At 40.1% G+C, this 21,922-nt stretch overlaps 2 protein-coding genes across 2 annotated transcripts; both read right to left on the bottom strand.

The window, feature by feature from the left end:
* Positions 1-1,466: 1,466 nt before the first annotated feature.
* LOC121348453 (alpha-1-antitrypsin-like) lies at positions 1,467-7,399 on the bottom strand. Its single transcript, XM_041428002.1, has 5 exons — positions 7,372-7,399; positions 5,101-5,745; positions 4,131-4,401; positions 3,449-3,596; positions 1,467-1,745 (listed from the first exon to the last, which is right to left on the bottom strand). Exons 2-5 carry the CDS (start codon positions 5,741-5,743, stop codon positions 1,536-1,538), a joined length of 1,272 nt encoding a protein of 423 aa, XP_041283936.1. The 5' UTR covers positions 5,744-5,745; positions 7,372-7,399; the 3' UTR covers positions 1,467-1,535.
* Positions 7,400-13,157: 5,758 nt separating this feature from the next.
* Positions 13,158-17,514, bottom strand: LOC121332663 (alpha-1-antitrypsin-like). The gene is made up of 4 exons (XM_041398350.1): positions 16,857-17,514; positions 15,140-15,410; positions 14,337-14,484; positions 13,158-13,349 (listed from the first exon to the last, which is right to left on the bottom strand). Exons 1-4 carry the CDS (start codon positions 17,512-17,514, stop codon positions 13,158-13,160), a joined length of 1,269 nt encoding a protein of 422 aa, XP_041254284.1.
* Between the last annotated feature and the right edge of the window lie 4,408 nt (positions 17,515-21,922).

Consider the following 21,922-nt stretch of genomic DNA (forward strand, 5'->3'; position numbering starts at 1 on the left):
GAGAGGTCAGGGCTGTCCTGTGCTGGACATGACCAGTTCCAGCCCATTCCAGAGGCCTCCAACAGATCCGCCACACAACACAGCTGAGCCCTGCAGCCAAGATGGTGGCACCTCTGGGGAATGCATTTGAGAAAAAGGAATTTGTGTAGCAGGGGTGAGAGGGAGGACTAAAATAACAAATGAGAGAAGCAGCCCCACAGACATTCAGATCAATGCAGGACAAAGGGCAGGAGGTGCTCCAGACTCTGGAGCAGAGATTCCTTGCAGGCCCTGGAGAAACCCCTGGTGAGGCAGCTGTGTCCCTAGGGGCAGCCCGTGGAGGACTGGGGTGGAGCAGAGGCCCACGCCGCTTGAGGACTCCTTGCCAGAGCAAGTGGATGTGGCCAAGAAGAACTTGCAACTTGTGGACATCTTGCCCTGGAGCAGGGTCCTGGCAGGACCTGCAACCCCATGGAGAAAAGACCACAGTGGAACAGTCTGTTCCTGATGGATTGGATCCTGCCAGAAGGACCCATGGCAGAGCAGTTCCTGAAGCGCTGTCAACTGTCATCATGCTGGAGCAGAGGAAGAGCAGGAATAGGAAGGAGTGGCAGAGATGAAGCATTATAAACTGACCTCAAGTCCTCTGGCCCTGTGTCTGCTTTCCTGCACCACTCAGAGAGAGGAGTTGAGGAGTTAGGAGTGAAACTGAGCCTGGGAGAAGGAAGGGGTTGGGGGGAAGGTGTTTTCAACTATGTCTTTACTACTATCCTACTCTATTTTTAATTGCCAGTTAATGAAATTAATCTGCTGCAGCATGATTTTCCTTTCACATGGTGCTGTTGGTAATGTTGGCTTCTGCCTACTCAGTACTGAGGAAGGTGCCCAAGTCACCTTTCTGCATCCTGAACATCAGCTTCATGGAGAGAATCCTCTTGGAGGCACTCAGCAGCCTGAGCTTGCTGGAGCAAGTAGAGGTCAATATGATCAGCTGGCATGTGAACAACAGAGACATGACCTCCAGATGCAGTCACCAGTTTCTGGAACCAGAGGATGGGTTTTGCCACATCTGGTTCTCCTAAAGATCCCATGGTTTACTGTGCATGCACAAGACTATTAAAGATGATAATTTGTGCAATGATGTGCAGCTTTCACTGAGCTACAGTGAAGCTAAGTTCTTGCCTTGCCAGAAATGTTGGGCCCCTTATTCTGGAGCAAACAGTGAGAAGTGAAGAAGGGAGCAAGAAGTTTCTCAACCAACAGCAGGAAGTTGTATCTGCACACAGAAAACCCTGACACCATGATAACTACACAGAAAATGTGTATCTGTTCAAGATCCCATGGCTGCCTACTTGGGCTGAGTAATTTTGTAAAAATGGCCTATAATGTTTGCACTCAAATGTCTGCTTTAAAGTAAACAAGAACTTGACAGAAGATTTATTTATTTATTTATTTGTTAATTATGCATCAGATCAGTTCTAGTTCTACTTTGCAAAGAAATTCCTGAGATGTGCACAAGCGCTCCTCTCTGCATTGGAGAGTTTAAGTGCTCTGGCCTAGTCTTCCTTAGCAGTTGGGTTGAAAATTTTCCCCAGAAAGAGCAGGCCATCAGTGGTTTTGTCAATAATCATCATCAGGAAGGGCCTGTTGAAGGTGATGTGGGGAGGAGGAGGAAATGGTAGACTCAGTGGTACTATTCCTAAGACAGTCACTGCAGCAGCCTCTGTGCCATTCTCTCTGACATCCACCGTGGCCTTGTGAATTGCCTGCAAGGAAAAAGAGATTATAATCTAGGTGCAGAAGAGAGAGAAGCAGCTGGGGGAAAATTTGGTTGCTTTAACACTGGGGGAAGGTAATTCTTAAAGGAAAACATAGAATGAGTGTAGAACTTGTGTAAAAAAAAATACTAGTGTCCAGCCTTTCCAAGACAAGCGAAGTTTGCTCTGAATTCAGGAAAAGTTTTCTTCAACAGTCAAGAGTCAAACATGCCTGCTTGCAGAGACTGAGCAACATAGAGGATATTTATTATTGTTTCTCAGTGTAAGATTTTGTCCCTAATACTGAACACAAAAGAAGATATTTTTCATTTTGCATCAATTTCTGTGTAAGCAAAATAGCTCTCTCTGCAAAAACAATAGTGACAAGCTTTATAGAGTGTCTTTCTGTAACACAGCCTACGGATAAGATTTTTCAGGACTTTCTGTGGTAGGTGTAGCAAATTCGTGTTTAGGAATTCACATGAGCTATTTCATTGGTTTTGGACAGCCCTCTGTTTGCTTCCTTCATTGTCTGCAGCACATCTAAAATTTCCTCTCATGAGTCTCTGCTTACCCTTCACCAATTTACTTGGCTTTCCATGCATCAATCCCATATCTACAATCCAGGTGTTTCCACATGACGTAGGGAGGAATGTGTGAAGTCACAAATAATGTATGATGGAAGGACCTCTAGAGGCCATTGAATGCCACCAACCCTCCTGCACTGTGTCACCTCTGACGCCAGATGAGGTTACTCAGGATTTAATCCAGTCAGGATTTGAATATTTCAAAGGACAGAAATTTCATAACTAACCCATACCAGTTTTTGATCACCCTCATGGTGAATTTTTTTTACATAAAACCCAATCAGAATATCCCATTTTCTATCTTTTGTCTGTAGTCCCTTGATGTATCACAGTTCATCTGCAAGAAGAGTCTGTGTCCATCTTGTCTCTACCTTTCTAATAAATATCTGTAGACAGTGCTAAGAACCCCCCGTGCACCCTCCCTTCTCCTGACTGGCAGCTCCAGCTCTCCCAGCCTCTCCTCATACATCCAGTGCTCCAGCCACACAGCCATCCTGCTCACCCTCCTCTGGACTCACTCTGATCCAGAGTGTCCACGTGTCTCTTGTATTTGGGAGCCCCAAACTGAATGTGTTGAATCCCAAAGGCTGTCTCACAAGTGAAGGGTAGAGGGAAGGTTCACCTCCCTCATGACACAAGGCATATACTCCTTGGGACTCTAGAGAAATCATTTTGCTTGTCTGTTTCCTTATTTCTTGTTTGTGAAATGGGGCTATCCCTGTCACACAAGTCTGTTGTCCATACAAATTCTGCAGTGCTCAGACAATGTAATAATGAAAGGTTTATACATGGTATAAGAATAACTATTCCCACACTTATGTAGTAACTATGATTCTTGTCATACAGTACTTCTTTAACACCAGCTTTTTGTGAAATTATTCCTGCTATGCTTTCTAGTTGTTTTCTTCAGAGACTTTCAGCTAAGTAGGATCACTGTGAAGTAAACAATTTAATATTAAACTGTAGGAACAACAGCCATTTGATACCTAACCTTCTCCTTCCTTTATTCCGTTATTAAACAATGACTACACTCTAGGGGTAGGATCAGCCTATTTGTAGGATTAAACCTGCATACAAACAAGGCAGAAAAAATCTCTTGATTACCATCCCTGCTTGCATACTTACTTTGGAAACCTTCAGATGAAGATTTTTTGCCACTCCAGAGAGATCAGCCTGATCACTGAACACCTCTGTCACCCCCATTTTCTCAAACAGGCTCTTAACATCATAGTAACCGGAGATAGAGAATTTTGGAAGATCCAAGTAGATTTTTCTTTTCAAAAAATAAATAAAAATGTGAGTTTGTTATTGCAAGATCCCTTGAAGCAGTATCTGATGCAGCTAGATATCCATCCCAAATACCCATGGAGCTAAGGCTTGGCTTTCTGACAGTGATGAATCTCATGTTAGAGAAGCAGAAAGTACTTGTCCCACCAGCCACAGGCTGATCCGTGGTGCAGGGGTAGAGTGATGGTTTATGAAAGTGACTGTCTGGAAAGTATCATCCAGATTAGAGAAAAAGAATTAGTATTTTCTTTTTAACTGGATTCCTCCTACTGAAGGCAGGTTCCTGAGGGCAATCTACCTGTGTGCAGGATCCTCCCAACTGGGAGCTGTGGCTGGGGGAGCTGAGGGTTCCCCTTTGGTATGAAATCACTTGATAGCTTGTCTGAGTTAAAGAAGCTGAGTAGTGCTTGTTCCTCTGAGCTGTACTTAGCAACTCATTATGGTATCCTAAGCTTTACCTTTCCTGGATGAGTAGTTTTAGCCTATTCAGTATTTAAACAAAGCCACAATTAAAAATTACCTTTTTTCAAGTGCTCTCAACCAGTTAGACACCGTTTCTTTTAGCAGAGCATCTTCCACCTGTTTCATTGTCTCTTTATCAGGCAAAACAAACAATGAAGTAACATTTCCTTTGTATGGGATTTCTACTACCCAGCAAGACAACTTCTCATCCCTGTGGACATTAAAGGCCTTGTACTGGTGCATCATTTTGACCTTAACAGAATTCTTGGCATCCAAAAAGAAGTCATCATCTCTCGTGTTTAAACTGTTGAAAGGTCTTTCCCAGGAGCCTTTGAAAAAAAGAATGAGTATAGAATTGAATAAAAAAAGGAACTAATAAAGGCATGTCACATTAATTGATGCTTAAAATAATATGCTTGAACTGTAGAAACAGGAACAAGCCTATCTCAATTTAAGGATGCTTGTTGCCGGGCCGTGGAAAGAAGCTTAACCTCTTTTCAATGGTTTTAATAAAAATCCCACAAGTTGAAGCTTGCAGTGGAAAAGATATGAATCTTTGCCTGTTCAGATAATGGTAAATCTTTCACAGACTCCAATTATACAAGCTTCAGGCTAATAAGCCTTTCATGCAAGTGTCATCTGTGTTTGACCATGTCCTGCACAGCCAAATACCTGTCTTCAGGCTAATAAGCCTTTCATGCAAGTGTCATCTGTGTTTGACCATGTCCTGCACAGCCTGTGCCTTTCAACGAATGATCATAAGTTCTGAATATCTTCAGCTCTGAACCTGGTTTAAAAATTATATGACATTGATCAGTACTTCTGCTGGTTCTGTTAATTTTTCATTTTTAAAAAATTTCTTATATAGAAAATGATTCTTCATACCTGTCTTTCAGATATTTTCCTGTGTAATTTAAAACATAAAGAAGTGTTTTAAATTAGATTATGTGTTCACAATGTGAAAAAGTTTTGTTTCTTAGAACTTCCAGAGCTTATTTGTATAGCTGCTACTCATGTCTGTCACTCACCTCTAAAGAAAATGTAGTTAATGAGAACCATCATGGTTTCTGAATCAAGATCTTTGACTAAATCAACAATTTTGCCATGTGTTTTTGTTTCCACGTACATATTGATTTCCTTTATAGCCTGTGGAAGATTCTGGAAGTTACTAGAAACAGGTTCAGCATAATAAAACTTTGTGACATGATCCAAAAAGTTTTGAAGCAATTCCAATTTGTTATCCACGAAGAGGGCATTGCCCATGTTCAATTGGTCTTCTCGGTGAGGGTCATTCAGCAGCTGGAGGACACGCTGAAATCCCTCATGGATCTCCTGCTCCTCCATCCGTGTCAGGTTGAAGGCAAGGCCTTTCTGCAGCTCTTTGAGTGTGTGTGATCTGGCCCCCAGGCTGAGCATTGCAAAGGCAGTGGAGATACTCAAAGGAGAGAAGAAAATGTTCTCGTCGCCCACCTCATCGCTGATCTGCTTGTAAAGCTTAAATGCAAAGTCAGCATTGCTGGGGGCCAGCTTGACATGAGGCAAGTTTTCATAATCAGCCTGGGACCGGTCTTCTGGGGAATGGTGTATTTGTTTTTCCTGCTCTTGACTCTGGACTTGAAGTCCAAGAAGCAGCAAACACAAATACAATGCAGACTTCATTGTCCTGAACATTTCTGTTAGGAAAGAACAGAGCACTTTTTAGGTATAGAGAAGTTTTTCTTTACTGGATAAAAAGATTTTGCATTATAGATACTGATCTTCAGATGTCAGTCATTACAATTACTATTCTTTTTGGAAATACTCTTCTACTCAGCCTCTGACCTACAGTTTATTTCTAGTCAGTTCTCTTAATTTGTGACCAAAGAGCAAAGGAAATAAGACAATAGTGTGGTATTGCCAGGGAAGAATCAGCTTTCCTGAGGTATTATGTGTGAAATAGTTCTTGCTTCCGACTAGCATGGCCTCAGTGCATTCCTAAGTGCCTTGGGGTGCATGGTTGAGTTAATGTATTTGCACCCATGTGTCTGGTGAGTACTTTGGCAGAGGGACCAACTTTTGCTGATATGTTTCTGTGGTACCCATGGTCTTGTTATGACCTTGGTTTTCAAACATTGCAGAGATAGTTATAGCAGTGTATAAAATCCACCTAAATTCTCAGCCCTTAAACTGTTTATATATTTCTGCCTCTTATATAACTCTGACTCGACGTATATTATTTCAAGATTTTACCTTAAGTTTTTCAGCAAATTGAGGCTAAATTGAGATCTATATTGCACATCAGCTATCCATAAAGTTGCAAAGCTCAAGACTCAAGAGCTTAGGAAAAGCTACAGTGGAATCTGCCTTGCTGTGTATATGTAATTTAACAAACTTTCTTTTTCCTTCAATTGGCATAAGTAAATTCTACATAACCCCAAAGTCTCTCTTCTGTCCTTTTAGAGGAAGAATCCTGTGACATATTGGAGAAGAATGCTCTCCATATAGTGCCTCATCTAAATTATCTCAAATGACAGAAACTCAAACCCATGAAGCAAGCAGTGGCCCTCAGGGAAATAGAGATGGTCTAAATACTGTTCATAGCAGCTGTATAGTTATCCTGGAGAATGAGATTCTGCCCCGCATCTGCCTGAGGCTGTGTGTCTAATGCCAGGTTCAGATCTTGCACCAGACTTTTTATGGGGAGTTTTTATTCCCAGATCTCACCTTTTCTGGATGTCCATTATGAAAAAGTAGAGATATAAGCTGTTGAAGTAATGAGTATGGGAGCTATGCTCAGCATGTCTAAAATGCTAGATATAAACACTGACTCAGGAAAAAAAGCATTCTAGCTCTTGATAATTAATTTTGTTCTGGTAACAATTAATTTCATAATTCCCCAAATCTGCCTTTCAGAGAGAGACTTATTTCTCTTCCAGGCCACTTGACTGCAAGTAGCCTGGTCTATGAGCACACTAGACAGAAATGAAGCTACTCTCATTAGCCCTGCATCAGCCTGGAATAGTTGGGACATTGAGATTTTGACTAAATTTATTCCTCTGGGAGCAGAGACAAGGTTTTGTTCTTCATCTTGGTACTGATTGTTGGATATTCATTTTGGACTTCAAATCCCTGTCATCCTGTCACTATAGCTAGGAGCCAGGTCAATGAATGAATTTTGCTTCAAACATTCATAAAATGCTTTCAGAAGCTAAAATAATTTCCAATTACTGTACAAAACAAATTAATCTTAGCAATAAATAGCAGGAATCACACACAGCATAAATTCAAAGACTTCTAAGAAAGTATAGTATGGTACTTACTGTGCTGGACTTTCCTTTCACAGTGCTTCTTCCCTCATTCATTAGCTTTCTAGTATTAAGTAAATGTCCACTGGTAAAGATTAAACAGGGCAAATAAGAGTTATTTGCAAAGCAAAGATTAAGTAAACTACTTTTTTCTGGATATCAAATATTTAAAGACTTTTTCCCATCACACAGCCAGAATGATGCCAGCACCCAGGATTCTAAAGGGAGAGAAAGATCAGAGACTTTGCTACTCTTGGCTCAAGCTAAACTGTAAGTACAAAAGATTTGCCAGTAACCATGGTAAATCAGTTCCTGGAAACAGAACATGAGAACAACTGGAAAGCTAGAACATGGATGCTCTGTCCCACTGAACTTTCTGCACAGGATATACCCTGATGCAACAATGCCATGTAATTGAGTACCCAAGGCAGCAGCAAGTTTGTTTAGGTACAGCTCCACCCTGCCCGAAATGGCATCCTTTGATGGGCTCAGAACACTGGTTAGCTTTTTGAGGGACTATTGATGAGCATTTTAGAAACTACTAAAGTGAAAAGCAAAGCATAGCAGAGCTTGAAAAATAACTGAGATAAGAAAACAAATGAAAGAATGAAATAGGCAAACTTTTCCACAGCAAAATGTTAACTGGGGAGAAGAGAGAAGATCTTAACCCCATATGCATAGGATAACCATGCATTACATACATATCTTACACGGGGATCCCTCTCAGAGGAAGCTGAAACAGGCACAATTTAGCTATTCAGAAGGTTATTTAAGGATGAGGTGCATGGCACTTATCCTAATTAGCAATGACTAATTATTTCCATTGAATGAACATGATTTTGCCCCAGGTAAACTTACAATTTATCTCCACATAGGAATTAACCATCATTCTTATTGCTGTGTAACTAACTACTCTCTTACAAGTCAGGTTTGGTCAGAATATATTCCTACAGAGAGGGGTTTTTTTCATACGTTTAATACCCAGAAAGTTTATTGTCGTATTATGTAAAATGACCAAGTCTCAGGAGTAGCAAGTATGCTGTTGCTTAACTCTAGCAAAGACAAGATATTTCTCTCAAGCCTGGGCCTGCCTACATAGATAGCATTAATCTTTCAGCCCAGTCCTAATGCTTGGCTAACCATCTGAAGGATGCCACTGTTTCTAGAGAAGAATTTCTGGGAACAGCAAAACTGCAGCAGTGATTCCTCTCCTTTCTCCCAGGAGATGCAGCAGCATGAGCATGTCAGGGCCAGAGTGGAAAGTTGCTTCTGTCCCTGCTCACAGCTCCCAGGCACCAGATCCTCTGACCCTGGCCCAAGTATATTCCTGGACAAGGTTAAGACCAGCAGTTACAGCAGACCCACAAATTACCATTTTCAAAGAATCAGCCTCCCAGCAATTCCAGATCAGCATGGTTAATGAATCCGTCAGTCACACCCAGTCCTTTGAAAATCTGCCATAGGTTGTAGGTGCCAGAAATAGACTCTTGGATAATATATGCTGCTGCTGTTGAAGGCAATGGAAAATGAGGGTGAATTACCACACATAGGTATCACCTGCATATCAGCCAGGAAAAACACAGGGAGAGGAAAGCAGTTTGTTACTTCACTGCACATTCCTGTTGTTGAAAATGGCTGTGTTCCCCGAACACAGGGATATGCAAGGCCAAACTAGAAATTTTGTCTAGTTCTGCAAAAGGAGAGCCATCCAGGGGGAATTGCACAGAAGAGAGCGTGGAGTTCCTGGGTGCTTTGAGAAAAGCGGTGGCTGGGACAGGGGGACTCCTGCTCCAGGAACCAGGGGAGTCATATAAGGGACTGACAAGCATGCTTTTCCCATTGGCCTGATAATGGTGTATATGGAAGGAATGAAGGAATAATTTCATTATCTCTCCCTCTACTCTCCCTTACTCTGCTCAGTTATGCAATGTGTCTCGGTTCCTCCTTATAGGAGCAGTTTCATCCCATATCATTAACTTATTTCTGTTGCTGCTTGGTCATCAGATTATCATATTTCAGTTTCTGCTTGGTCATCTGATTTTTATATGCTGGTTTTGCATGTTATATTTGAGGGCTTTCCAGGGCAAAGGATTTCTGACTGTAAAAACAAAAGATAAGCAAGATAAATGTGTATATTGTGTGATAAATCCTCATACAACCATTTCTTGTTTCCCTATGAAGATGTATCATTCAAGGTATGTCTACAAAAGTTCATCTAAACTGACTTCTTGACATATGTAACTCCATTAAAAATGGGAGATTGGTATCATTGCAATACTGGTATAAGTAGAATAAAAATCAACTCCTTTCAGTAATTTTATCTTTTTTCTGTAGAGGGCATCCCAAATATACTCTCCATGTCTTACAAATGTTTGATCCTTTTTTCCTCAAATAATGAAACTGCTTTAGGCTCCCATTTCAAAAACCAGCATGACTAACAGAAAGAAAAAAAAAGCTGAAGGCTAAGCAAAAGTTTGTGACAGAACTGGGAATAGAAACTAGACCTTTCCTACTTTGATTTCAGCTTCTTTCACCAATGCAGTAGGAATCTTTGAATTGAATTTTCATATAAACTCATAGTCTGCTAGAAGAAAGCTGTATAAGCAGAACCAAATACTCTATTTTTTCCTTCTGTGTTATATCTCAGAAGAAAATAAAGTCTTTTTTTTATTAGGTGTGATTCCTTCTCTTGTAACAGACATTTTACCTCAGATGATTATTTCATCAGTGTTCAGAAAATAATATTTTATATTTACTACTTTGTCTGTACTTAATCTCCTAGCATTGAATGAAAAAATGTTTCCAAGAGCATACAAGCATTTAGGGTCTGATGTGAATTCCATTGAAGTCAATCAGCCAGCACTGTAATGCTCAATATGGGTAATCTGTCACTGACAACTCATCTCAGATTTTCCTGATATATTTTCCATTAAGTTGTCAGATAGCAGAGTTGTAGACATACCTGACACTACCAAAGCTTTTCAAAACTACTTGTTAGAAATTTTATAAAAAACACTCAAATAAAACAGGGGTTAAAATGAGTAATAGTAAGTAGAATTCAAGATCAAAATTTTGCTCTCAAAATGTATCTTATCTATGAATTTCTCTTTTCAAAAGATACATCAAACTCAAGTAGTTAGGACTACAGACCAAAACTCTGAATTAATGACAATGGTACAAGAGCTTAGAGATGGCATGTATAACTTACAGAATTAAAATAAATGGCAGAAAATGAAAATTGTTGTGCCCTCCTGAGTGCCAGTGAGGTCAAAGGCCATCTCTTCCAGCCCCTGAGCCTGACTGGTGGCTCCAGAGACCAGGTAGAGCAGAGCAAAAGCAGTAGAGAAGCTGACTAGGGAGAAGAAAATACTCTTGCCAGGTCCTTGGGCAGTCAGTTGCCTGTAAGACTGTAAGGAAAAGTGTGTGTTTCTGAGGGCTATCCATTGGCAGCACCCAAAAGGATCTCCATTGTGGGCCTGCTGTTCCTCTGGAGCTCAGTTTTCTTACTCTGCTTGTGGCCACTGAGCTGTTGACAGTTGAGGAGAACAGGCTCACATGCAGCAAAGGAGCATTTTATGCAGTCATGGATAAAGAAAAAGTAAAATTGTAAATAGATTTCATATCTGGATACATGCCAAAAACAACTCCTAAATTCATCCATCTGGCCCTTTGAGAACTTCTATGGTTATTACTTTATCAGGTTATAGCCACATTTGTCATTCTGATTTGTCAGTAAAATAACTTCTAAACATTTTTAGCAATCAAAAAATGAGTTTCCCTTTGGTTTGGCACTGTCTTTGAGAATGAATTGATCAGCTAGGATTTGATTATATCTCTCTGGCTCAGCACTAATTCGGCAGTAGTATTACTGCAGCCATGCTCTGCTTTGACGTCACTGCCAGGTCTGAGGAGTGGGGAGCAATGCTCTTTTCCACCTCCATCTCTGCCTGCTCTCTCTGCCTGCCCCTGCACAGTTGTTGGAAGGATATCTGCATGATGTTGTCCTTGGGTGCACAGCCTTTCTCAACAAGGGGTCCACCTGCCAAGGGAGACTCTCCAATGGCCTTTTTCTGCCAGCTCATTCCAGTTTGCAGCATCAGGCCACACTTAGCAGGCAACTAAGTGTGGTCCTTGAACTAGTGACAGACTTTCTGGATCATAACAAAAATCTTGGTTTCAATATTTTTAAGGAGGAAAGTGGATATAAACGATGGACAATGCCTGTGCTTCCACAGTAAGTTGTATAACATTTTAAATTGCATTTGGGTCATTTATGTTACAACATAATAGAATTAAACTTTCATATTTTATGCTTAGTTTCTGTATGCTCAGCTTTGAAGTGTTTCTGGTAACTACATCATCCAAGCATTGTGGTATCAGCTGAGGAACAGCACAAATCCTTAATGAGGAGCAGCCTTTTGAAAATAAGCACTCACATTTACTGTAAAAATAAGCATACACAATTACAGCAAATGCACAGGACAAATCAGAAGAGACCACCCAAACACATCTGTGCTAAGTACATGGGAGCCTCACAGTCTGTGACTTGACGTAGTTTTGAAGGGCGTTTATTGAACTGCCAAATCTTACTCCACACGAGGGTCTCCTGAGAAGTAGTTGTGAAGGCCCATCAGCATCCCCTGGGACTTAGTGTTATTCAAAAATATGCAAATTGCCAGCAGAGGGGGAGCTTGTAGGGCTGAGTGGTGAAGGGACACTTTCCCTCTCCTCTCTTGTACACTCTGGCTCCATTTGTCACAGTACACAGAGCAGTTCTGGGGAGCAGACCTGGCCATCAGTCTGCAGACACATTCTTATACTTTTAGAACAGTTTCAGACACATGCTACCATATGATCTTCCAAACAAATGCTAAGCATGTGTTTGGAGTTAGCACAGGCCAATGGCCATTTCCAATAAGTAGATAGGATGACTTGCAGGGGCAGAATTAAGCAATGTAGATACAACCTGTGATAAGCCAGCTGACCTCATGGTTAGAGAACAGATCTTGGAGCTCTTTATTTACCAGCATAGATGTAAAATCTGGAGACAGGATTAATCTCACTGTTTGTTCTTCCCCCTTCCAGGTATTCATATCCTGTCCTTTTTGAACATCCACAAGGGACTTGTATTTACAAGAAATACAAGATTAAATCTGTAATGCAATGCCAGTAGAAACTTTTGGATGTCTAGCCAACTAAAACATTTCCCAGCACTGCTTCCACATAGGATGTTTGTGTAGAGTTTGTTACATTAATGGCCAGCTCAAGGAAGCCAACACAATGTGGGAGGATACCATCAGCTGTGAATGTCCTAAAGGAGAATATGGAACAAGACTTGACCTTCAAAGGAAGTGTCTAGGCCTGGTGTAAAGTGACTGACTCTCCCGATGTGTAATTTGCAGATGTGTCTTCCTTCTAATGGAAACCCTACCAATGTCAAAAGCCAACCTGTAGTTTGCGGAGAATTCATTTGGATTTATCCACTCGAATTTTATCTACTTACAGGTAAATAAGGTTTTTAACTGAGTCTCTCAGCTGGACATTACCTTGCTTTTCAAAGATGGCACTGATCACTAAAAGGCTGATTTATCAAATTCTTCACTATTCACTGATAGGTATATCTCAGTGGTTATTTTCTATGGAAGGACGAAGCAAAAAGAATGTTTCTAAGAATGACTGCACTCTTTCCTGCTTCTTTGGAAAAAGAAAATTGTTAATAACTGTTGGGATATAATTTTAATCACAATGGACAACAATTCCATAAAATGCAATTCAAACCAATAAGACCAGCCACTGACCAGTCATTTTTCAGTTGGGTTTACAATTTTTCCCATGAAGAGGATGCTCTGAGTGTACTGATCAACAATCAACAGCAAGAATGGATGATTGAATTTAACAATGGGAGGGCCAGAATGAGGAAGAAAATCTATGCTGCTGGCTGCTGCAGCCTCTGTGCCATTCTCATGGATCTTCAGCAGGGCCTTGTGAGTAGCCTACAATAAAATACAGCAAGAATTAGTGTATGTGGAAGATGTGGTGTGAAATCATTCAAATTAACACGAAGTTAATTCAACTACTGCCTTTCACAAAAATTGCTGGTAATCCAGGAACCAGGAAAAATGGCACTACAGACCATTGTGTGATTTTTAGTAATGTTGTCTCAATAAGCAAATATTTACATATTCTGTGTTCCTCACCACAGGTGCATCAATGCAGACCGTAGCAACTGCACACCTTGTGAAATTAATTGAAAGCAAAATAACCAAGCTCACAGGGAATGTCAGTTTCAGTGGGAAAGGGAATAGGGTTCCAGAACTGCTTTGTAAGTATTCCTAACAGCACATTCACACAGTTTAGCCAGGAATTCAACCTTGCTACCAATTTTTTTTTTTTTTTAATTATTGTTGGGCATTTTTAATCTTTTTCTTTTACTAGCCCCAAAATGCTAGAAAATGGTAAGTGATATTTTCAGAATGGCTGTAAAAATGCTAGTAGTTATCTTCACATTATTTTCAGTAAATGGGATGTTTTCCTCAAGTCTGGTCCATTTTATATTTTTAGCCTCAACAGCCTTTAATAGCAACAGGAGTTTCTAAATCCTTTAAAATTATAGAATGCATGTTAGGAAAAGGCCACTTTTTCTGTCGGTGTGCTGATGCAAGACATGCACAACACAGTTACCCACAGTTACATAGGCACTTCTTTTACATGCAGAAAATATGCTGTTTTTAGTTTCCTGGTTAAATGCTAAACCCACCTCTACATCTACCCTCCACCTTTGCTTGTCAGATAAAAGAAAATATCCTTATCTCCAGATCTTGGAGAAGTCTGAGGGAGTTTAAAGGGACTTTATCTGCTAAATGTTTTATTTCAGAGTATCAGCCAGCCCTAGCAATAAGTAAAATTTCACAGATGAATTTAGGGTAAGGCAATTGGTTATTAAAGAATCCATAGATGGTTGTTTCTGCTGATAAACTTACTTTTGAAACCTTCACATCTCGGTTTCCTGTGATTCCAGACAGATCAGCCTGATTAGAAAACACATCAATTACACCCAGATTCATGAAGATCCTCTTTAAGTCATAGGTGCCTGAAATTGATAGTTTTGGAATATGCAATTCCATCCTCCTGTCAATACAAAAGTAAATTATGGTAGTTATTGCAATCAGAACATGCCTTGGACTGAAGATTCCTAATTTGATGGTGGTTCTTCTGTGCTAGAATGCTAATCTTTTCATCTGAGAAACATGACAAGAAAAAGAAGATACGAAGATGCTGGTCTGGAGGATAGAAAAGTATGGAAGGAGAAAGACATCAGTTCATATTTCTTTTATGATCCTGCAACACAGTCACTTTATGAGAGAGTAAACAGTAGTGCTGCCAGCATTTGTGGGACAAAGTTTGATTTCTTATTCTAACCTTGAAGGTTCTGCTTTTGGAATTCCCACTCCATTCCCTCTGAGGGATCTGATTGCTATCTCACAGTATTACCACTCAAAATATTTTGCCTGAGACAAGGGAAAGGGTGATACTTAGCATCAAATAAAAAATGTATGGGGAAAAAAGAAATAAATTTCCCACCTCAGAAATCTCTTCTCCCATCACAAAACAATGCTGATTCTAATTTTTGCTGAAAGTATCAAATCATTTGGTCTGATCCTTTATACTTCTTCTGTTGTTTAAACCTCCCATCAAAAATACAAGATAGTAACTGTAAAACCTGACCGTAGTATTGGCTTGGTTCTGACTACCTTGAATCATCACATCAAAATTCTATATTTACCATCTTTGAAGAGATCTTTCCCATTTAGAAACAGTGTTTTTTGTCAGGGCATGTTCCAACTGTTTTATTTTTCCTTTCTTGGGCAGGATAAACAATGCTGTAACATCTCCCTTGTAAGGAATCTGCACCACCTTGCAAGACAGCTTCCTGTCAGAGTATGTTTTATAAAATCCATCTCGAATCATCATCTCCACTTCAACTGAGGTCTTTGCATTCACGTGGAAAAAGTCCTTGCGAGTCCCCTTAATATTGAAAGGATTTTCCCAGTAAGCTTAAAACCAAAAGAGAAAGAATGGAATTGAATACTTGTTTCAGTGAGGATATATTAATTTGTCCAGACTAATTTACAGTAAATAAAACCATATCTGAATATTTACTCTTGGAGATAAAAAGTGTTCAAAGTTTATTAAATATCTTATTCTCTGTAACAATTAAATACCACAGGTCAAATTTTGTGTGGACTTGTACACAATCTTTCTAAGTCAGATAAATTAAAAGAAGTATCTTCATCATATTACCTTATGTTTTATTTGAAGCAAATGAAAACTGACCAGAATCCAGGGATTTGCTATTTTTAGAATATTGCTTGTAAAGCAAGTTTCACAGCAAATGTCTAACTTTTAAAAGGTAGCATGTTATGCTCCTCACATGGTTTTTTTATATGTTTTTCATCTTGTAGCACTAAGGAAAAGCTTACATGCTAGAGAAACACAAATTTTTGGACCTGAACATGACTGCATTATGGAATAGAGCCTCAGGGTCTTTAGTCTTCAACATGCTTTGCTCTGTATGTTTATTCAACTGAATTTTCTATGATATTCTATTTTGTAATAAAAAAGGTCATTCACTAAACAAATAAACTAGAATTACAGCTTGCCATTCTGTAAGTATTTTTTGGCTTTTTTTTTCTTTTTTAAATGTTGAATAGAAATAGTATAATTTAAGAAATAAATAAAGGAATGTAAACTCCACAATATTCTGGTTGCTTTGTAAGTTTAAGCCTTCTCTCTTGCCCTCCAGAAAAGAAATTTGCTCTGGTATTGTGCTCAGACTAGGAAACCTGAGATTAGTTCACCAAAATTTATAAAGTATTTGAAATAAAATATTTTTTTATTTTGCTAAAAGTCGATAATTTCCAAATATTCCTTTCAAGGTGGGAAATTCCATGTATGTCCTGCATGCTGCTACAAATGAACAACCAAGAAGAAGTTAATAATTTCCAAAGCAATACATTCAAATACCTCTTGGGATGTGTGTAATATGATGACAAAGTGTAGAACATCTGGCCTCCAATTCCAGAGATACCTACCCATGCAATAGTCATGGACTGTAAGTAAATTAAAGTTTTTGGCAATTTTTGTTAAGCATCACCTTCAGATTTTAGTTTTCTACTTCACACATACAATGTGAAAACATTTTGATTTTTAAAACAATAAGTAGATGAAGTCTTAACAATGCATGAATCTGTTGTGCTCTGGCAATTCCCTGAACCTGAATATTGCAAGTAAATGAACTTTTATGCTTAGAAGTCTAAATATATGCTAGAAAAATTTACATGTGGAAGAGGTTTCAGAGTGGAGAACTTTAAATTTTTTCATAATAGGCTCATCTAAACACTTTTCATTTAAAAATTATTCAGAAATAACTTGGTGTACTTGTTTTACGTCAGGTGAAACAGCACAAAACAGATGCAGTAAATAGCATCTATGTAACTTACCTTTGAAATAAATGTAGTTAACAATTACCATCAGAGTGTTTGGATCAAGGTCCTCAAGTATTTGGTTTATATTCCCATGAGTTTTATTCTTTACATAATCATTGATCTCTCTTTTAGCTTCAGTGGAATTCTGGAAGCTACTTGAGACAACTTTTCCTCTGTACAGTTTTTTGATGTCCTTCAGAAAGGTTTTCAGTGGCTTCAGGTGTTTGTCCATGAACAGGGTGTTGCCCATGCTCAGCTGCACCTGGCTGCCAGGGTGGTTCAGCAAGCGGAGGAGCTGACGAAAGCCGTGGTGTATCTCCTCCTTCTGGATGCTGCTGAGGTTAAAGGCCAGTCCTTCCAGCAGCTGAGCCTGGCTACTGCCTCGGGAGCCCAGGGCCAGAAGGGCAAGGGCAGTAGAGATGCTGACTGGGGAAAAGAAAATGTTCTTGTCAGGTTCTTGAGTGGTTGCTTGCCTGTAAAACTGAAAGGCAAAGTCTGTATTGCTCGGGATTATCCTTTGGCAGGATTCAAGAGGATCTACCTCGAGAGAATGGTGCTCCTGGGGGTCGGTTGCCTCAGGCTGGTCAGTGTGGTGATCAGTCTGGGTCAGACTGTGGGCACTGAGGTGAAGCATGGCCACCAGCAAACACAGTGGGAGCATGGCCTTCATCATTCTTCACAGATACTGTGTGGACAAAGAACAAAAGGTCTTGGATGCTGGAAGCTGGCTGTATCAACACCTCATCTTTTATTTCTGTCTGCTACTGCCTTCAAGTGGAAATCACTATTATGTCCTGACCTCCTCCTTTGCGTTTAAATCCTTGTGCTTCTGAGTTTATCTGTAATTCCTATGCATTGCTGCCTACTTCAGTTCTACTTTACTCTAGCTACAAAAGTTCCTTGTTAATGGAGAAAGAAACGTGAGTATTAAAGAAAAATAAGAATCCAAGGGAGAGAAGAAATGAAAAGGTGCCTTGTTTTTTAACTGGCAGAGCAACATTTTAGAAGCCTTCTGGTTAATTCTTTTGTGCTTATCTCTTAAGACCTCCAACGACTATTATGCTATTAGGGTTTGAATGAGGTTTATGCTAAGAAATAGTACTACACTGGTGTATCAAAGGAAAACAATATGAGATTGCAGAATTCAAAAGTGCTATTTTCTTTCATTCCTGACTTATTTTACCATACAAAGTGACTAATCATAAGAGCTGATAAAATTTTTCTGCTTCAATACCTGATTAAATTAGAGTATGTTTGTCTATTTTAAATGACCACTCATGTGTCACCTGTCTTCCAGATGGTTTCCTTCTTGTGTGTATCCCACATCTGGTTATGGGAAGGTGAGACCATTGTGTGGACTTGGCCTCTCCTTCTTTCCAAGCTTCACATCAGCAGGAAAGTATCCTTTCGTAAGGTAAATATGCCTAAGGCCAGAGTAGTGCTCAGCAGCAAGACTGGATCTTGGATGTTTGTAGTGACTGTGACCACTTTTTGTCTTTGTTTGCTTACTGCTTTCTCTTTTACCAGTTAAACCAAGGACATGCTGGGTTGATTTGTGGTCTCTAAGATACTTAACCTGTCAGAAAACAAGTAAGAGCTATTCCCATTAAAAATATGGTACCAGTGACTAGAAAAGCTCCCAACAGCCTTCACCTAATGTCCTGCTTGAAACAGATCAGCTTCAGGCAGAAGATCACAAGCTAGCTGCTTACTCCCAGTCAGTGGTAAAGGCACTCAAAGACATGGGTTCAGCAGAACAGATGGGATGTTTACTGGGATTCTGCACCCTGAGACAGCACTCTGACCACCAAGGTTTGGGTGAAAAGGAGCCAGCTTGTCTTTTTGCAGCTTTTCTCTGTGTAATCTGGGAAATTTGGAATTTGCAGAGGACATTGGCATAGCAAGATCAGTTTGTGAATTCTGTCTGGGTTATCTTAGTGTAAGCAAGATACTTACTCATTCCTTTCAGTTTTGGTTATCTGATTGTAAGCTTTAGGGAAAATTAGTAATGATAAATAAAACTGACAGTTGAGAAGTCAGAATACTTCTGTTATCGAAGCATATTTTTTCTAGATGTTTTTGAGCTATTTGGGATAAATATTCATAGCAGAGTTAGACTCTGTGGAGCTGCTATAATGAATCCCCAGAATCTGCTATTCAGTATTTCTTGAAATTAAGTTCAGCTGTCATTTGAGTACTTAGAAACTAGATTTCACCCTTGAAAGCAGATGTGCTTTATGACTCACTTAGCTAAATACCATACAGCTGGGTCAAAGTCATTAAGATAAAGACAACTGGGTACTTACTTTACATTCAGAGGGCTCGTACTCTCAATGGGCTGTGCTGTTTCTTGCTGCTTTACTCGAACTGCTGTTTTCCTCTGTTAAACATTACATGGCTTCAGATACATATTACCTGGAAGCACAAAGCTGAATGCTGATGAAGCCAGTGTTCTTGGACCTTGTATGCATGTGTCCACATCTCTTCACTCCAAACAGAGCAAAGACCACTGGGCCCAGGCTGCTCAGTAGAGTAAGTGTTATATCCCAAAGGGTATGCAACTCCTAAGCAAATATTTATTGGAAATTATGTTTTGGTGGCAAGAGCACAGCACTCTGCCCTGTGTGCTACCTGAGATGAATATAACTGCTCATCTGGAGACGCAATTTTGGCCGGCACTAAGCTCTGAAGGCCAGGGTGAGGCAGCCACAAGGAGCACGACTTGTTCTTCAGTCATGCTACTCAGCTTACTGGACTCCATTTATGTGTCAGTGTCTCATCTTTTATTTCTACAGAGTAGAAACCCCACTGTTCGCTACTCAGGAACTGATGAGTCCTCTTGGCCTCATAAATCAAGAGGGTACCTTGTTCAGTCTTGTAATGGTCTCCTCACAATCAAATGATTCTTTCTGAATCTCTGTTAAGGACCACCTAGCCTATCAAGATCTGGAAAGTACTTAATGTAGACTTCAGAGCTTGAAAAAGCTGTATAAAATATGTGCCATCACTGCACGTGCCCAAAGATAATACTGAACAAATGCAACTGCTGTAATGTATATGAGCAGCAGCCTAATCTCAAATACATCAAACAACAGCAAATGATGGACAAGAGTAACCCAGAAATATTAACCACTAGCAAATCAAGGCAGTCTCAAACTGTGTGTCTCACCCTTCTTCTAAAGATGTATTTCACAGGAATCTTCCAATGGAAGATGAAAGTAAGTGCTGTGAAGCAGGTTTGCCACCATTCACCAATGGATGAGCACAGTTTGATCAGCCAGCCAGGAGAATGCCTGCTTAGTCCCTCTATGCCTCTGCTACACTTTGCAGGACTTGTTCAGTAAGGGACAGCACAATCCCCTTGATACTGTAGAACCAAGGAGCTGTGTATGTAAAACTGTGTAAGCACAGCAGTTCCCAGCTATGCTGCTCTCAGAGGTTGTTCTTTACCTGCTGGGATCATGACCTTGGTCATGCAGATAGGTTCCCTGCATGATGTTTACAGACTCAACCCTTTTTTTTTTTTTTCATTTTCCTTTTTTTTTTAAATTTCAGAATATAGCTTAACTCTGCATGTTTGCCTTAGATACAACCAAAGTTTGCTGTTAAGTATTTTGATTTTTGAATTTGCATTTTTTCTTATTAGAGTACCAATTGCTGCTGTCCCTTGGAGCACTTGTGAAGGTCAGGTGAGGCTTGATAGAATAGCCTGTTTTCTTTTTTGTCAGTCACAAATACTCTGTATTTAAATTGAATGAATGTATAAGCCAGAATGCCTGGTGGCACAAGTGCAGTCTTTCAGGGAAAACAAAAGAGGTGTTTGTGATGTTCCAAGACAGGCTGTTGGTGGTTCCGGGCACTTCTTTAGTCGTAGAGGGGAACATTGTTAAATATTTACACTTCTATTAAACATTACATGGATAAAAAAACTCCAACTGTCTGAGGACACAGATAAATGCTGATGTAGCCATGCAGAGAAGGTAGAAGTCAGTGCTCGCTGGGCCAGCTGGCTTTAATGGTTTTTTTGTCCCCAAACATGCATTACAGCCATCTGCAAACTCTGAAGAGAAGTCCATGGCCATGAGCAGCTGTACTACCAGATACACCTGCCTAGCTTATTGCCAGCTAGTGACACAAGTGCTAAGGCCTCTCCTGAAGCGTGTTAGGGCCTGCACTGGGGCTTTAGATTTTTGATCATGCAGCCTGCACACCTGCTTCAACATGGCACTAAGAAAAGCAGATCAGAAGAGGTAATTAACATACAACTTGGGGTTTTTTTCCCCACAAATGAACTTGGCAGCAGTTCAGAAACTGTCCTACATTCAGAAGCTTTCTTTGAGCCTTGGTTTGGTCACAACAGCAGAGGACCCCTGGGCCGTGGACTCCCCATAGCAGCTGTAGGGCCAGCTGAAGCAGAAGGTAGCAGGAGAGAGACAGTACTGTAAAGAATTAGCATTGGGGCTAATTCTGGATTCCTCTGTGACTCTGAGGTGAACCAAAACATGCTTCAGTACAGTGAGAAAACTGTGTCAGAGACACAAACACAAATGTTTTGTTGTTCAGACATTCATCTGTATTGTTGTATATGTTGACATTCATCCCTCTTGTTAAAAGTCAGCATGGATTGATTTTTGAAACTCTTCCAAAATCTGCTTCTCTTTGCTTCAGTTATCCCTGTTTTCATGAGGTAGTGGCTTGAAGAGGTTCATCATCCTACCAGGAAGGTCAGCAGATGTTCTCCAAGCCAACACCTGCTCCACCCCTGGGCCAGCTTCTGGAGACAGTAAAAGCATGGCTACACTGATACTTTGTTTTACACCTTAGTTCCTTCTTAAAAATCTGACTCTATTCCTATTATTTTATTCAAAAGACTTCTTTTAAAAGCTACCTAGCTCCTTTCATCAGCAAATACTCAGCATGCCTTGCCTGCAGCCCCAACCATGCCTTGCTGAATGCAATGCAGACCATCACTCTATAGAAACATTTTCTCAGGCTGTTAGAAAACTCTCCTGCAATTCTGGCCACTCTGAAGGAAAAGTAATGGCACTGTCTCAAAGCAGCAAAATGTCAGCCTTGGCTGA

The sequence above is a fragment of the Onychostruthus taczanowskii genome, unplaced genomic scaffold (assembly GCF_017590055.1).
Source record: "Onychostruthus taczanowskii isolate IOZ18803 unplaced genomic scaffold, ASM1759005v1 scaffold1, whole genome shotgun sequence".
In the NCBI taxonomy this organism is placed as follows: domain Eukaryota; kingdom Metazoa; phylum Chordata; class Aves; order Passeriformes; family Passeridae; genus Onychostruthus; species Onychostruthus taczanowskii.

What these genes read in the sequence shown, in the direction of transcription:
- LOC121348453 (XM_041428002.1), bottom strand. Translation starts at nt 5,743, where the DNA reads ATGTTCAGGACAATGAAGTCTGCATTGTATTTGTGTTTGCTGCTTCTT. An exon ending in TTGAGAGCACTTGAAAAAAG is followed by an intron (nt 3,597 to 4,130) that starts GTAATTTTTAAT and finishes TTTTTTGAAAAG; the next exon opens with AAAAATCTACTTGGATCTTC. An exon ending in TTCATCTGAAGGTTTCCAAA is followed by an intron (nt 1,746 to 3,448) that starts GTAAGTATGCAA and finishes TTTTCCTTGCAG; the next exon opens with GCAATTCACAAGGCCACGGT.
- LOC121332663 (XM_041398350.1), bottom strand. Translation starts at nt 17,514, where the DNA reads ATGATGAAGGCCATGCTCCCACTGTGTTTGCTGGTGGCCATGCTTCAC. An exon ending in TAACTACATTTATTTCAAAG is followed by an intron (nt 15,411 to 16,856) that starts GTAAGTTACATA and finishes TTTGGTTTTAAG; the next exon opens with CTTACTGGGAAAATCCTTTC. An exon ending in GAGATGTGAAGGTTTCAAAA is followed by an intron (nt 13,350 to 14,336) that starts GTAAGTTTATCA and finishes ATTTTATTGTAG; the next exon opens with GCTACTCACAAGGCCCTGCT.